General features: G+C 39.5%; 1 protein-coding gene across 2 annotated transcripts in view; it reads left to right on the top strand.

Annotated features, from left to right (window-relative positions):
- STAT4 (signal transducer and activator of transcription 4) overlaps positions 1–16,270 on the top strand; it is a 139,458-nt gene that overhangs the window by 112,247 nt on the left and 10,941 nt on the right. For both annotated transcript variants that reach the window (XM_006864052.1, XM_006864053.1), the window contains 2 exons: positions 12,278–12,361; positions 14,893–14,991. In XM_006864052.1, coding sequence (XP_006864114.1) covers positions 12,278–12,361; positions 14,893–14,991 — 183 coding nt within the window. The remainder of the gene's footprint in view (positions 1–12,277; positions 12,362–14,892; positions 14,992–16,270) is intronic.

The raw sequence follows: 16,270 nt of genomic DNA, 5'->3' as shown, positions 1-16,270 counted from the left end.
GGATATGTTCAAGGTCATATTTTTGGTCTCATGGACTTATTTTAATTTTCCTCAGCTTCTGCTTGAACTTGATATAAGCATTTGATGGTTTTTTTCCACACAGTTTACTCCTGGCCTTGTTCTGACTAATGATATGAAGTTTTCACCATCTCTGTCCAGAGATGTAGTCAATCTAATTTCTGTGTATTCCATCTGGTAATGTCCATGTGTATTTTATGCTGTTTAAAAAAGGCATTTGCAATGAAGAAGTTATGGGTCTTGCAAAATTCTATCATGTGATCTCCAGCACTGTTTCTATCACCAAGGCCATATTTTCCATCTATTGACCCTTCATCTTTGTTTCCAACCTTTGCATTCCAAATACCAGTAGTTATCAATACATCATGAGTGTATGTTTGATCAGTCATCACTGGTTTTAGCAATTGATGCATAAATTTGAATAATAGTGGTATTAACTGGTAGTTCTTGTTGTTGTTGTTAGGTGCCATCGAGTCAGTACTGACCCATAGCAACCTTATGCACAGCTGAACGAAACACTGCCCCATCTTGGGCCAACCTCACTACTGTTGCCACGCTTGAGTCCATAGATGCTGCCACTTGGCTAGTCCATTTCATTGGGGGTCTTCCTCTTTTTCTCTGACCCTCCATAGGTGTATGTTTATTATCCTATCACAGATGGTGTTGTACTTCCAGACTGATCTTGGTATGTTCTTTTCGATGATGAAAGCGATGCCATTCCTCTTCAATTTGTCATTCCTGGCATAGTAAACCATGTGGTTATCAGATTCAAAATGGCCAATACCCATCCACTTCAGTCCCGTAATGCCTAGGATGTTTATGCGTTCCAATTCATTTTTGACAATTTACAACTTCCCTGGTTCATACTTCATACATTCCATGTTCCGATTATTAACAGATGTTTACATCTGTTTCTCTTCATTGTGAGTTGTACCCCATCAGCACATGAAGGTCCCAAAGGCTTTCCTTCATTTGTGCCATCACGGTCTACTCTACTTTGAGGAGGCAACTCTTACCCAGTCGCATTTTGAGTGCCTTCCAACACGAGGGGCTCATCTTCTGGCACTATATCTGACAGTATTTTGGTGCTCTTCATTATGATTTTATAGTCAATATTCTGGTACTAACACCTAACAGTGTTCCACTGCTATTCATAAGGTTTTTAGTGAGTAAATATTCAGAAGTAGTCCGTGTCTCCTTCCTAGTCTCTTTGTCTGGAAGTTCACCTGAAAACCTGTCCACCATGGTTTATCCTGCTGGTTTTTTAAATACCAATGGCATTGTTTCCAGAATTCCATCAACACAGGATCAGTATGACAAACAGATAGGTGAGTGGTGATGTTGTCTTTGATTTGTGGTTGTTGTTATGTGCCACCAAGTCAGTTTGGACTCATAGTGACTATGCATAGGGTTTCTGTGGAGTAGTTGGTGATCCTGATTCACCAACCTTGTTCAACCCTGCTCTGTAATCCAGTTCTTTATCCTGCAGGGACACACCAGGACCCTATGTAAGCTATGTCATTGGTTTACAAGAATGCTACTAGGATATGTCACAGAATTGATCTTGTTTTGTATCTTACGAATGAGTTCATGTAGCTTCCTGTATTTGCTGGCTTGATTCTCTGTTCATATCTGAAAAATTCTTCCTTGTTAGTTCTTGGAAAATTGCTCTTTGGTTTTATTGTTGTCATGGTGCTCTGGGATTTGAATCATTTGAATGTTAGATTTCTTACTTAAATCCCCCATTTTCTTTTAGATTTGTTTTGTTTTCTTTTCTCTTGTTTCTGTTGAGACTTGAAAAGTTCAGATATTTTGTCTCTCTAGTTCCCTTATTCTATCTCTTATCTGCTCAATTCATTGTTGAATGTCTTCTTGCTTTTTCTAATTCAGATATTTTGTTCTTTAGTTTAAGTTCTTTAGTTCTTTATTAATTTTTTTTTCAGTTTTTTTGTCAAATCTTTCACTGTGTTCCTTCATTTGCTTCCTGAACTCCACCAGTTGGTGTGTTGTTTTTTTCCCCACTAGTTGGCTTTTATGTGCTTCTTTGTTTTCTTTAAACATATTGAGCATCATGTTGTCATTAAGTGCCACTTAGTGCTCCTAGTCTAAACATTGACAATTCTTTGCATTATTCTGACTTATGTAAGAGAGAGTTCTGCTTCTTCATGTATTGCTTTTGATTGTTTCTTGTAATTTCATGTGTTTTACTAACTTTTGTTGAGTTTATGCCATTTGTTATCATTTGTGTGTGTGTGTGTGTGTGTGTGTGCTTCTAGCTGTGTATTCTACATATTGTGGAATTTTCCAATGAGTACCCTGGCGGCGCAGTGGCCAAGCACCTGACTGCCACCTGAAAGGCCAAGGCCTACAACCACCAGTTACTGCACTGGAAAAAGATGTGGCAGACTGCTTCTATAAAGATTCACAGCTTGAGGAACCTCATGGACTGCTCCCTCCAGCCCTGCAGGTTCCCAACGTCCGAGTAGCGTTGGTTTTGGTATCTTCTCTTGAGAACAACCACTAGGTGGCATTGTCATCATTAAGGTTGTTTTTGTTTTGTTTTTTTCCAGTGCTGGTTCAGGAGTTCTGTTTGCTTGGTCTGTGGAACTCAGTATGCATGCACAAGAGGGGAAGGGCATTAGTTCTTCAAAGAGATCACCACAGTGTCGAGGCAGAACGTTGTCTTTCCCTCACCAGTGATGGCTTGGGCTGTGTCTCATACACCAGTGCACCTGTGCAGACACTCCTTGTATCAGGCTTTGTAGGGATCACCTCATATGTCCCTGTCAGTCTGAGGTACTCCCTCACCCTGAAGTCCTTACAGTTCTTCCTGGTCCTAGTGTCCGTCCATCACAAGACTCAGTGGGATCCAACAACATTCTTGTATATCACCACAGTCTTGATTTGCTCCCTCTCAATTGCGCAGTCCAGGGATTTCCACATCCAATTTTCATTGCTTTAAAAAAAAAAAAAAGGCTATAGGGTTCTCAGATTAGATCCTTTCCTGTGTTCTGTTTTGTTCTGTTACCCAGACCCCTCCAAAAAATGATTGTGATGAACAAGCACTTCTGATGATAGTCGGATCTGAGCCAACACCATTCCTCCTCTCCTTTGCTTCTGGACTTACCCTGACTCTCCAATACCTGAGATGCTATCTGGAGTTCTGAAATCGTAGTCTGTGCTTGTTTTGATTTGGAGTTCAGTAAGTTCGTTCAATAGTTAGAGCCCTGGTGTAGTGCTGTAGGATAGGCACTGTACTGGTAACTACATGGTCGGCAGCTCAAACCCACCAGTTTCTCTTGGGAACTTCTTATGAGTTGGAACTAACTCTATGGCACTTAACAACAACAAAAGCAAAGTTAGTTGCTGAGAAAGTAGTGGGAGCTTTAACAGCTTGCCCTGGCTCCCCTTGGATAATTTTTTTAATGATCAAGAACCTACTGAGATGTTCTGAATGACCCATTTCCTTAAGGTCTCCATTTCTAACCTTCTTAAAATTGTAGCACCCTGTGGTTATTTCGTTCAGGTTATCAAAGAGGTGACCTGTCAGGAAGTATAGGGGCTTCTGACTTCAGAGGTGTGTGACATGAAGGGAGAGACTTGCGTTGTTTCCAGAGTATGAAACTCTGGATTCACAACCCCTGTTTTCAAATAAGGCAGATCTATTTTCTATATTTTACATATTGGAATGGTGGGAATTTAACTTTTAAGAACATGTTCCAAATTATTTTTTTAATTTGAAGACACAACTGGCCTAGAAAAGTTTCAGACTTTTTAACTAAGCTTCTATAATCCTTAGGAGTACAAGGGAGAATAAAGTCTTAACATATTTTAGTTGAACTTTGATCATTTGTTTTGGAATTTCACAGTGCCCCTTGAAGAAACTGAAGACACACTGCCACAAACTCATGGTTAAGGACTTCTCTAGCTGTTGTTTCTCTTTCTCTAACTGTTGTTCTTTCCTTGAAAGAATCACAGTAAAGTAATTATTCCATCAGCTAGCAAGTGGCTAAACTTTGCAGCCATTCTCCTGTGCCCTGTAAACATCCCCAGGAAGCAATCTTTCCCCAGAGGCCCTTATCTGACAGGGATCAGCTAAAGAGTGATTGTTGAAATATGAAAACTGTTTGAATAGGGATCTCTGTCTCTTGAGTTTGCGGCTTTGTCAATAAGCTTGAATTGATAACAGTGTTAGCCAAAGACTGAGGTGTTAGGTAATTTTGTTTATGTGGCGGAAAGTCATGAAGCACAAAGAAGCTATTAGTAAAGCCTGGATGGCTTGAGTTTCATTTAACAAAATAGCCTAACAGATGTTCTTTCAAGGTTCAGTGTTCTCAAATACAGATGCGCTACTCACACACCAACTGTTGTGGTTGTGGCTAAGTGCTGTCGAGTTGGTTCTGACCCATAGTGACCCTGTGTAAGGTTTCTGAGGAGTGGCTAGTGAGTTTGAACCACCGACCTTGTGGTTCAAACCAACCTTGTGGTCTGGTGCTGTTGTTGTTGTTATGTGCCGTGGAGTCGGTTCCGACTCATAGCGACCCTGTACAGGGTTTCCGAGGCTGTAAATCTTTACAGGAGCAGAACGCCTCATCTTTCTCCTGCGGAGCAGCTGGTAGTTTCGATGAGCACTTTTCTACAGAGCCACACCCCAACTAGCACAAGCATTTTCACAGGAAGTGGATTTCTTTAAACTAGTTTAAGTAGTTGCAATACTTTTATTCTAAGGGAGAAATTGATACAAGAATAACAAGATTTAGACTTTTTGGAATGTAACATAGTCTGTAAATCAGACATATTTTACAGGCTTTCATTGAATTTTAAACACATATAGCTAAAATTTATCAAGCCAAGCCTTTGACAAAGAGCAAACCCAAGAGACGATAATCCCAGCTTCCCTATTTAAACAGTTTTCACATTTCATGGACTCTTACTGTGACGCTGTGGATTGCTAACCATAAGGTTGGCAGTTCAAACCCACCAGCTGCTCCTCAGAAACCCTATACAGGGTCGCTATGGGTCAGAACCAATTCAACGGCACTTCACAGTAACAAGTTGAATTTTACAATCATTTTGCAATCACCTTGAGATTAAGGTCTATCTTGTGTGATTGTAACATTGCTTGTTTGCTCTTATTGTTCCCCAGCAAACTAACTCAGTGTCTGTCACATATTAGGTGCTCAAAAATATCCATTCGATGAATGAATTATTTTCACTGTTTCTGTATCATATAGTTTTCCATGTGCAGCATTATCATAGATTACAGCTTGCTAAGAGACAAGCAAGACAATTAGATGGAAATCATTCTTATTCTTGTCATATTTTTCTTAGCAGTTTTCTTTCAAGCCCAAACCATAACTATTTGCTAATATCTGCTAGATCTCCAGGGTGTACTATGGAACACTGAGCAGAGGAAACAAAAGGAATATAGTAGCATCAACACCTACCTTTGGTTATCATTGTTATTATTAAGTGCTGTGGAGTCAGTTCTGACTCATGGGGACCCTATAGAGGTTTTCCAAGGAGCGGCTGGTAAATTTGAACCACCAACCCTGTGGTTCAAACCAACCTTGTGGTCCAGTGCTTATCCTACAGTTTCACACCAGGACCTACCTTTCATTAGGTTTGTGCTTTTTTCCAGGTGATGTCCAGTTGCTTGGACAGTTGTCCAATTTCTTAACAGATTATTCAATGGGTACTCTCTTTAGAAGGAGCTCTGGTAGCGTAGTAGTTACAAATCAGTCTGCTAACCTAAAGGTCAGCAGTTCGAAAATACTAGCTGTCCCATGGGAGAAAGATGAGGCTTTCTGCTCCCATGAAGATTTACAGCCTTGGAAACCCTATACAGGGTCGCTATGAGTCGGAACCGATTCCACGGCACATAACAACAACAACTCTCTTTAGAAGTGCAGTGCCATCAGTTCAGTATAATATTCAGCCCTATAATAAACCATCACAAATGTGGACGTTTAAAATCTGTAATCATCTCTGATGATAAGAATGACTTTTCATGTAGACGTTAATGGTGCATCTTGTCTATGACGTTTTCCCAAGCTGTAAGAAAAGAATTGTGGAATTGCTTAGTGTCTCTGGCTTGAAATGCACCAAAAGAATAATGAAGACTATTATTGATGGCCTTGCAAGCTTTGAAAATTAACGATGCTACCATTTGTCAGAAGATTCTTTTCTCATTATGTGGATTGTATGTCAGCTTCATTGCTGGATTTCTATCTAAATGTGTCTCACAATTGTGTCAAGGGTTTTAACTGAATATTATAAATTAGTCTCTATTGTAGTTTGAACCACTGAGAAAAACCTCTCACCACCCACATTTCATTTTACTAAGATCATATGCATATATAAAGCAGGAAGCCGGTTCCAACCTTAGTGGGAAGCCCTGAGGGTCATTGCCTGGGCTCTGAGTGCGGAGTCCTGATATGTCACACTTTTCAACTTGAATTGATGAAAGTTTGAATGCTGAATAGGCAGGCTCTATAACTAGTCTGTCAGGAGAAATTAGCCATAAAGATATCATATGTATATTTAACTTTATAAACCGTAGAGGCGAGAATCTGAGCGGCATGGGGCCTTATGCTCAAAAAAGATCCTGCCACTGTCTTCCAGTTGCACCCCAACATATAAAGAAAGAAATACGTGAATCAAGGCAATGTGCTGCTGTTGTTGTTGTTAAGTGCCATCGAGTTGGTTTCAACTCATAGCGATCCTGTATAGGGTTTCCGAGGAGTGACTGGTAGGTTCGGCTTTGCAGTTCGAACCAATCTTGCAGGTCAGTGCTTATCCGACAGCACCAGAATCTCAGAATTTCCAGCCCCAAAGACTTCAATCTCCCTTCTAGAACCCCCAGCACAGATGGAAACCGCAATACAAACAGTACTAGGCACAGGAGAGGCTGAAGGGGCCACAACAGGCATTCAGGGTGGGCCACGGCCCACGAGTCTGCTCTCTCCACACCACCACAATTAAAACCTGGCCAATTACGTCATTCGAAAGCTTATGCACTTATGTCAAAGCAGGAGGCTAGACCGAGTTTTAACAGCTTGTTAACTTGATTTATAATGTTCAAATATTTAGACACATGATATATGAGTCGCCATCTGTGTGCTAGCTTCAGGCCTCACAAATGTTCTGATGAGGCTCTCCAGTCATCCTATCCACCATTGTATTCAGTGTGAAAGGCACCTAATGGGGAAATGAAATGGAAGTTAGGGATTCAGCTGTTGGTCTCAGTGTTTTGCATAATGCTTCCAAATGACATTTTTGTTCAATTTAGTGCCTAAACTTAAGCCAACTACTTGTCTCATGCTCACTGAAGAACCAGCATTATGTTTCAACACTTAAAGTTGGAAGAAAAAGAGAGGGAACTGCTGTTGGATGTATAACTATACTGGGAGACCGTCCTTCATTATATGCGTGAGCTAAACAATATTAGGAGTCCCAGTGTGGTGCTGCAGGTTAATGCACTAGACTGCAAGGTCAGTTTGAAATGCAAGGTCGGCAGTTCAAGCTCACCAGATGCTCCTCAGAAATCCTATGCAGGTTTGCTATGGGTGGAAACCAACTCGACAGCACTTAACAACAACAACAAGCAATATTAAGTGTTCAGCTACTAACTGAAAAGTCAGCAGTTCAAACCTACCAGTTGTTCCACGTGAGGAAAGATTTGGCAATCTGCTCCCATAAAGAGTTCCGTGTAACAAAGAAAAGCCCAAAGACTCAGCAAGAAAATTACTGGAACTAAATGAAAGACTCAATAAAGTGGCAGGGTACAAGATCAACACAGATAGATACTCTTACATTAACAAAGAGAACTATGAAAAGGAAATCAAGATAGCAGTACCATTTACAATAGCCACCCAAAGATGAAATGCTTGGGAATAATTTCACCAGAGATGCAAAGAAAACTATAAGAAACCAAAAGAGACCTTCATAAATAGAAGACTATACCACGCTCATGGATAGGAAGTATGGAAAATATCAATACTACCCAGCAAAATCTACAGATATAATCCAGATTCCATCATCATTCTTTAAAGAGATGGAAAATGAACCAAAAGAAAGAGTCCCCAGATGAGCAAAACACTAACAAAGAACAACAAAATAAGGGGCTTCACACATTCTAATCTCAAAACCTACTACACAGCCATGATAATCAAAACAACCCAGTATTGGTGTAACAAAAGACACGTTGACTAATGGAATAGAGTTGAGAAGCCAGAAGTAAACCTATCCACGTTGTTGTTGTTCAGTGCCATCAAGTCGGTTCCGACCCTTAGCAACCCTTTATAGGTTTCCAAGGCATCACTAGTGACCTTGAACCACCATCCTTGCAGTTAAAACAACTTTGCAGTCTGGCTCATTAACCCACTGTGCCACACCAGGACTCCTAGTGGACAACGAATCTTTGATAAAGGGCTGAAACTCATTAAATGGAAAAAAAGTAATCTCTTTAACAAATGGCACTGGGAAACCTGAATATCCATTTATAGAAAAATAATACAGGACCCATATCTCACATTATAAATAAGATGAACTCAACATAGATCAAAGACCTAAATGTAAAACCTAAAACCATACAGACCATGAAAGAAAAAACAGAGAAAAACTTAGGGGACCTAGTACATGATGCAAGCACACTATCAAACGTAATTAAAAATGCACGAACAGCAGAAGACAAGATAAATGACTGGGCCTTCTAAAAATTAGACACTTAAGTGCATCAAAAGATTTCACCAAAAGAGTAAAAAGACAACCCAGAGACTAGGGGGGGAAATCAGCAATGACATATCAAACAAGGGACTCATCTCTAAAACTATAAAACTTGAACACCTCAACAATGAAAAGACAAATAATACAATTTAAAAATGGTCAGAGGACATGAATAGACACTTCACCAAAAAAGCCATTCAGGCAGCCAAAAAACAAATGATCATTAGCTATCAGATACAAATCAAAATAACAATGAGATACCATCTCACCCCAGCACTAATAAAATTAAAAGAATCAGAAAACAATAAATGTTGGTAATGTGTGTAGAGACTAGAACTCTCATTCACTGCTGGTGGGATTGTAAAATGGTACAACCACCATGGAAATCAGTATGACACTTTGTATAACGTTGAAAAAGAAATATAACTTGATTCAGTAATCCCAATGTTAATACATATCCTAGAGAACTAAGAGAGCTGTGACACAAATAGATACATGCACATCCATGGTCATTGCAGTACTAGTCACAACAGCCAAAAGACAAAAACAATCTCAATGTCCACCAAAAAAGATTGAGGATTTAAAAGGTTAAATTAACTATGGTACTTGCACACAATGGAATACTAAGGAACATTAAAGAATAATCATGAATCTGTGAAACAACTCATAACATGGATGAATCTGAAGGACAATATGCTGAGCGAAGTTAGTCACAAAAGGACCACAAGATTGGTGGCTCAAACACACCAGTCACTCTTTGGAAGCCCTATGCAGGGTCGCTATGAGTCCATGGCACTTAACAACAGCAACTATATAAAAAGTGAAGAAAATGTTTTTACATAAAAAGAAATACTCTTTGATCATTCAAAGGGGTGGGAGGGTTAGAAAGGGTAAATCGCCAACCAGAGAGTTGTTGTTGTTAAGTGCCGTCGAGTCAGTACCGACTCATAGTGACCCTGTATAGGGTTTCCAAGGACCAGTTGGTGAGCTTGAACCGCCAACCTTGCATTTCAAAGCGACCTTGCAGTCCAGCACATTAACCCACAGTACCACCACACAAAATAATAATTTTAAAAATTTTGGCCTTGGAAGGGCAGTTCTACTATCACATGGGGGGTGGGGTTATTCACTAAGGGTTGGATTCTACTTGAAGGCACACAACAACAAGAAGGGATTTTCAAGCAGATTTTTCATTATATATGACTTTCTACTAGCTCAGTAAAAAAATGATTCCTTTTAGGCCAATCTCACTACCCTCAGGTAAAGTGAGGCACCACAATGAACTAATCAAAGGGAAAGAGGAGTTTTTCTGTACTACTAACAACTCCTAAATGTAACAGACATCATTATTAATAAAGTCTTAATTTCATTATTATTTGTATTACGTTGTTGCTAGGTACGGCTGTTGAGTTGCTTTCAACTCATAGTGACCCTTTAGGGTTCCCTAGGTTGTAATCTCTTCTGGAGCACATTGCTAGGTCTTTTTCCCTCAGAGTTACTGAGTGGGTTTGAACCACCAACCTTTGGTTAGCAGACAAGCGTTTAATGGTTGCATCACCAGGGCTACCATTATCATATTAGACCTGTTTTTGTTTTTAAATTTTGTGGAAATGAATTCTGATTTATTAACCCATATCAATCTGGGTTTCCGTTTCTCCCAGAGCTATCACTTCCAGCCCAACCTCTACTCTGATTGAGATCATTTACTTTTGTTCACATCTTCCCACAAGGCTTAACATTTAAGCTTGATTAAGCTTTCTATGCCGTCTTAACTTCTCCACATCCCTTTGAAGATAAAATGCAAAGTGGATACACCACATTGAGTATAATTGCCTCCCAAATTCCACCCAGCATCTTGTTAAAATGTAAACTCTAATTTAGTAGGTCTGTGATGGGCCAGAGTTTGTGCTTATTTAAAAGCTTTTTTATGACTACAGTGCGCTATTCCTGGGCCCCACTCTGAACAGCAAAATGCTGCCCGATTTCAAGAAGGAAAAACAGCAGGATCTGCTCTACTCCCCAAAGTTCCACTCCCCACACATGACCATTTTTTGAGCAGTAAATATGCTAATACTAATATTTCTTGATTTAAAAATACTTGCAGACTTTTGACTCCTGAATTGTTTCCCTAAAAGAGATCAGTATATGGCTTTCCTTGCCACACTTAGAAACTTTCCCCAATACATCCAAAGTCTACATGGTTATGATTACATAAATTGTTAACAACTGAGTCCCATAGCATAAGATGATTTATTTCCAGGTTTGTATTGCTTTTAGTTTTCCCTGTTTTTAGGTTAATAGTTGCTTCAAGTTTTCACAATATGTTCAAATATACCAATGTAGTATTATTATTATTATTTTCTTGGCACCATCTCTGCCAGAACCATTTATCCTCTTGCTCCAATCTGGACTGCTTGTCCTTTGATGCTGTTGCACAACTGGCATTTTGAAGCTTCCGTCCACAAGTATCCTGGATTATCAAGTGCTGTCGAGTCAGTTCTGACTCATGCGACTCCGTATAGGGTTTCCAAGGAGCAGCTGGTGGGTTTGAACTTCCGACCCTGTGATAGAAGTCCAGTGTTTATTCTACAGTGCCACACCAGGACCCCTGGTATCCTGGGTGGTCCCTTATCCAACCTCAAAGAACCATGATGCAACTCCTGGGTTCTGAGGCACATAGGCCTCTTATTGTCACCCCCAACCCACCCTCCCCATTCCACCCCATTCAAAGATGGAACTTCCAGTTTTCCTAAATAAATCTCCAGCTGTTATTCTATTGGGATATGTGGAGAGAGCAGAGGGAAACGCTTTTATTGAGCGGCCTATACAGGGTTGCTATGAGTCGGAACTGACTCCATAGCACATAATCATCAACTATTTCTATTATAAACACACATATGTTATGTTTTTATTAGTGTTTGGTAAATCAAAAGATTGATTTACAAAAACTAAAAGTAAACAAGAACAACTTGTTTAAATTTCAACTGATGAAGATATGCTGGAATTTTAAAAGCCAGTTATTATCTTGTGTTTGAGACATAAAAGTAATTTGTGGAGATGAGGATTTTTCCAAACCTTGAATAAACTATAAATAACTTTTTAAAGCAAAGAGGGAGGGCTTAATAAGAGGGAATGTTTTGGGGCATTTATTTGTATTTAAAGTCCTGGTGTGGCGCTGTAGGATAAGCACTGGAATGCACAATTTGAACTGTAAGGTCGTCGCATCAAACTCACCAGGCACTCCTCAGAAACCCTATACAGGGCCACTATGAGTCAGAACTGGCTCAACAGCACTTTAACAACAACAAAGGTTTATTAATATGTATAGAAGCAAGTTTAATCATGAGTCCTGGGGTGACACTATATGGACTGCTACCCACAAGGTCACTGGTTCAAACCCACCAGTCATTCCTCGGAAACCCTATACAGGATATGAGTTGGAATCTACTCGATGGCACTTAACAACAACAACAAAGCTTAATCATAATAGATAATGTCTTTCTGAAATAACCACATATTTCTTTCTGCTCAGGGTTCTCACATGGTGACTGAAGAACTCCATTCCATAACCTTTGAGACACAGATCTGCCTCTATGGCCTGACCATCGATTTGGAAGTACGTGTTTGAAGGAACATCTACTACTACTTACTCATAACATTTGCAGGAAATGGTCCATATTTGTAGATGGAAGTTCAGTCAATTTCTACATTTTATACATTCCCTAGTCACTATTTTTGTTTTACTTTAGAAAAACAACATGCCTAATAGTTATTAAATATTTAGCATACTTTTCTGGTTATGTTATTATAAATGATAAAATCTCACAGGCATTATCAGTCCAATGTATTTTGAACAATCTGCTGCCCAGCTTGCTTTTTTGTTTTCTTATATTTCCTGAGTCATACATAGATACTCAGAAGAAAGCCTAGCGAGAAATGAGTTTTCTTTTCTTTCCTTTTTAACTTTTTATTGTGAATTGAGTGAAGGTTTCCAAACAAGATCACCCATTTTACCTTCAACAAATCACATGCTTTGTTTGATTTCAATAATCGCACTCCCCTCCATGCAGCAAGAGTTACCACCTCCCTGTGGGTCCTGTTTTCACTCCACCCTCCTTCCCATCCCTTCTCAACTTGGTCCTGAGCTAAATGTTGCCCTTTTGATTTGGAATGGTTGACCGTTCCATGGTGAGCATATCTTACTAGTGTTGTTGTCTCCCCTATATACCTGTTTACTGTTTGACTAAAAATTGGACCACGAAGTGAGTTCCATTATACACATAAAGGATGGTCAAAAGCCATAATCTTAGGCTCCTCCAGTCTCTTTCTGACCAGTAAGTCTGTTTGTTGTTGTTGTTGTTGTTGTTAGGGGCGTAATTTAGAGTTTTCTCCCACACTCTCCAGGATCATCTAATGTGATCCCTTTCGGAGTAGTTGGTAATGGGAGCTGGACACCATCTAGTTCTGGTTTCAGAGTTGTGGGTGTAATGTGTTCACCTGCTCCTTTAGTCCATTGGATTAGTCAACGCCAAGCATCTTCAGTTTTCATCACCCTTTTTACATTCACACATGGAGAGACCATTAGTTGCACTTTAGATGATGAGCTTTTAAGATCCCCATTGCTACTCATTAAAGTAGGATGTAGAACATTGTCTTTGGGTTATGTTAGGCCATTTGATCATGATGTTCCCCTAAGACTATGGTCCTGAGCCCCAGGCCCTGCAATGAATTGTCTTAAGGTAGTTGAAAATATCTAAGAAATTTTACCATGAAATGAGTATTTTTGAACCATGTCATGGAGTGATGTAGTTTCAGTTTATGACTTCTACATAAAAATCTTCTAGAGAAAGATTTTTAATGTAATGAGCAAAGACAAATGATAGAAACATTAATGGTCCACTTGTTTTGGTCTTATAATAGTCACCATTGAGCTGAAGGAAAAAAAATAAAAACAACTTTTGGAATTAAATATAACATGATGGGCTGTTGGGCTCCTCTAAGACAGAAAATCATATCACAATTGTCATTCTATCGCCAGCGCCTAACACAAGATCTGGCAAATCACAGATGCTCAGTATTTGTTTATTGAACAAGTACATGAATGAACAAACACAATTTCATATGCTCTTAACAGGACTTTATTTGTGCTGCAATGGTTTGAGCAATAGTTGCTAACTGAAAGGTTGGAAGTTTTAACCCACTCATCAGCTTTGTGGGAGAAAGATCTGGCAAGTTGCTTCAGTAAAAGATTGCAGCCTAGGAAACCCTATGGGGCAACTCTATTGTGATACATGGAGTCGCTATGGGTCAGAACTGACTACATTGTAAAGCAACATTGCTTTAGAGTACTATCTTTATTCTTTAATCTTAATGAATATAGCCATATTTACCAAAGTTTTCATAGGTTCCTTTCTCATCTCTTTTCCCTAAATCTATGTTTCCATGAGCCATTAAGTTCCCTAACTGCGTGTTTTGCTATCCACAGGAATCCAAGTACTGTTATTGGGAAGGGACTACTATAAATTGGATTTGTTTTCCAGGGTAGTCTATAAAAGCCTGTTTATTCCCTAAGTTAGGAAACTATTACACCAGTAATACGAAACTGAGTTCTGTAGCAATGGACCAGGGGTGCTATCATCCAATGAATTCCAAAATTGCTTACCTGTCTACCTTCTACTCCTATTTCTAGTACTGCTGACATTATTTAAATATTAGATCATAATTTGAATATATTGACTCAGCCCAGAGCAAATTTAAAATTAGGTTGTTGTTGTTTTTTTTAACCATACCTTTGAAAGAAGGCAGTTGATGAAAGAATTAAAATACTAATTAGTTGCATTTCGGGCAGTGCCTGATCTAATACTGCATACAGGTAAGAGATGCTTGGAAGGTAATTAGGGAAAGTAGACCCTGACTGGGTACTAGGAAAGGACTCCTGCTGCTGTTCATAGCTTCTTTGTTTCTGCACAATACGCTCAGAAAGTTCCAGGTATCTTCGCAGTCAGTTTAGAGATCAGGGCAATTGGGGACATTAGTTTTGATGGAGTGGGACTGGCTTAAGGTGGTCCTTTAGAGGAGAGAGTCAAATGTAAGGTGATACTACCTGCAATAACTATGCTATGTTGTTTGTTTTGTTTTTCTAACCAGACCAGCTCACTACCTGTGGTGATGATTTCCAATGTCAGTCAGCTTCCTAATGCTTGGGCATCCATCATTTGGTACAATGTGTCAACCAACGATTCCCAGGTAGAGTTTCTAGTCTCATCCCACCCTCCTTTGATTCGATTTCGTTTGGTTTTATATCAATAAATCCCATCTGTATCAGAGAAATTTAAAAATTATTATTTTGGCTGTGGGTTGTTTTATTCCTGAGCTCCAATAGTTTTAGTTATAGGATTCTCCTCTAATGTGCTAGCTAAACTAATATGTTCTGGTGTACACAGAGAGAGTCCTGGTTAGTCTGAATGATAGACAGACATTTGTTATTTCTGAGGAACTGGTCAACTCTCATCTTTGTGAACCAATGTTCTAGGGTCCTAGAGCTTTGCTTACCAGGCTATGAAGAGGCATTTTGTGTCAGAATTTGCTGACTGCTATGTTAGTTTCTCCCCAAGCATTTTTGGCCCCACCTTCTTCTCACAGACATGGTTTCCAAATAAATGACTAGAGTATTCATTAGTCTTGCCTGACTACAATCGAACAGAACAAATTTCAAAAGTTGATTATAGAGCAAATCTATGGTAGGCTCAAACTGGGTTTTAATGCCATCTGGTGGTTATTTGAGACACTGACCAAAATTTGGACTCCAGTTAAAAAGCAAGCCGAGGATAAATGATCTTAAAAGATAATGAGAGAACAGAAGGGTAAAAGATATGAGTCAGAATGTGTTGCACTTCCTGGTTTCCCTCTTACAAAAACCTCAGTGTGTTGTGCCGGAAACCACCAAGGTCTCGAGAAAATAGGTCAAATGTAAATAACAACATTTCTTCTGAATAGAAAGCAAACATTCTCTTCAAAGGGAAGAGTTCTTTTACTTTACTGTCCAACAATAGGCACCAAACCAAGTGTTCCTTGGAATTGTTCCTTCCCTCTAATTCCATGTTCCTAAGAAGGAAACAACAAGGAGAATGGCCCAGCCCTGCCCTGGCTTCTGAGAGACAGATAGCTGCAGAGAGGAAAGTCCCACAGAAATCTCAGGGCCGGCTTGGTTCTTCTAACTGAGCAACAAGAAGACAGGACTTATGAGAAAAATCACCTGGCCTTTTCAGTAAAGGAAGAACCAATGGTCTTGAGATGAAATGTCAATCCCCATTAGGAGTTCAACCTGTTCAGAGCTCTTCTTCCAACTCCAGGCCATAAAGTGTGGAGATGGGATAATTCTCTGTTGTATAGTCTCAGAGTGCTGTGCTACATTTTGGCTCTCTTCAGAATCATTCTGTATAAAAGCACCAATGTCTTTTTCACACTAACCATCACTTAAGGTACCAGATTCAACTCTACTCCAGAATGAGGCTCCTTGAGATAT

The sequence above is a fragment of the Chrysochloris asiatica genome, unplaced genomic scaffold (assembly GCF_000296735.1).
Source record: "Chrysochloris asiatica unplaced genomic scaffold, ChrAsi1.0 scaffold00059, whole genome shotgun sequence".
NCBI lineage: Eukaryota > Metazoa > Chordata > Mammalia > Afrosoricida > Chrysochloridae > Chrysochloris > Chrysochloris asiatica.
Note: the sequence above shows the minus strand (reverse complement) of the source record. Positions and strands in the feature narration are given on the sequence as shown.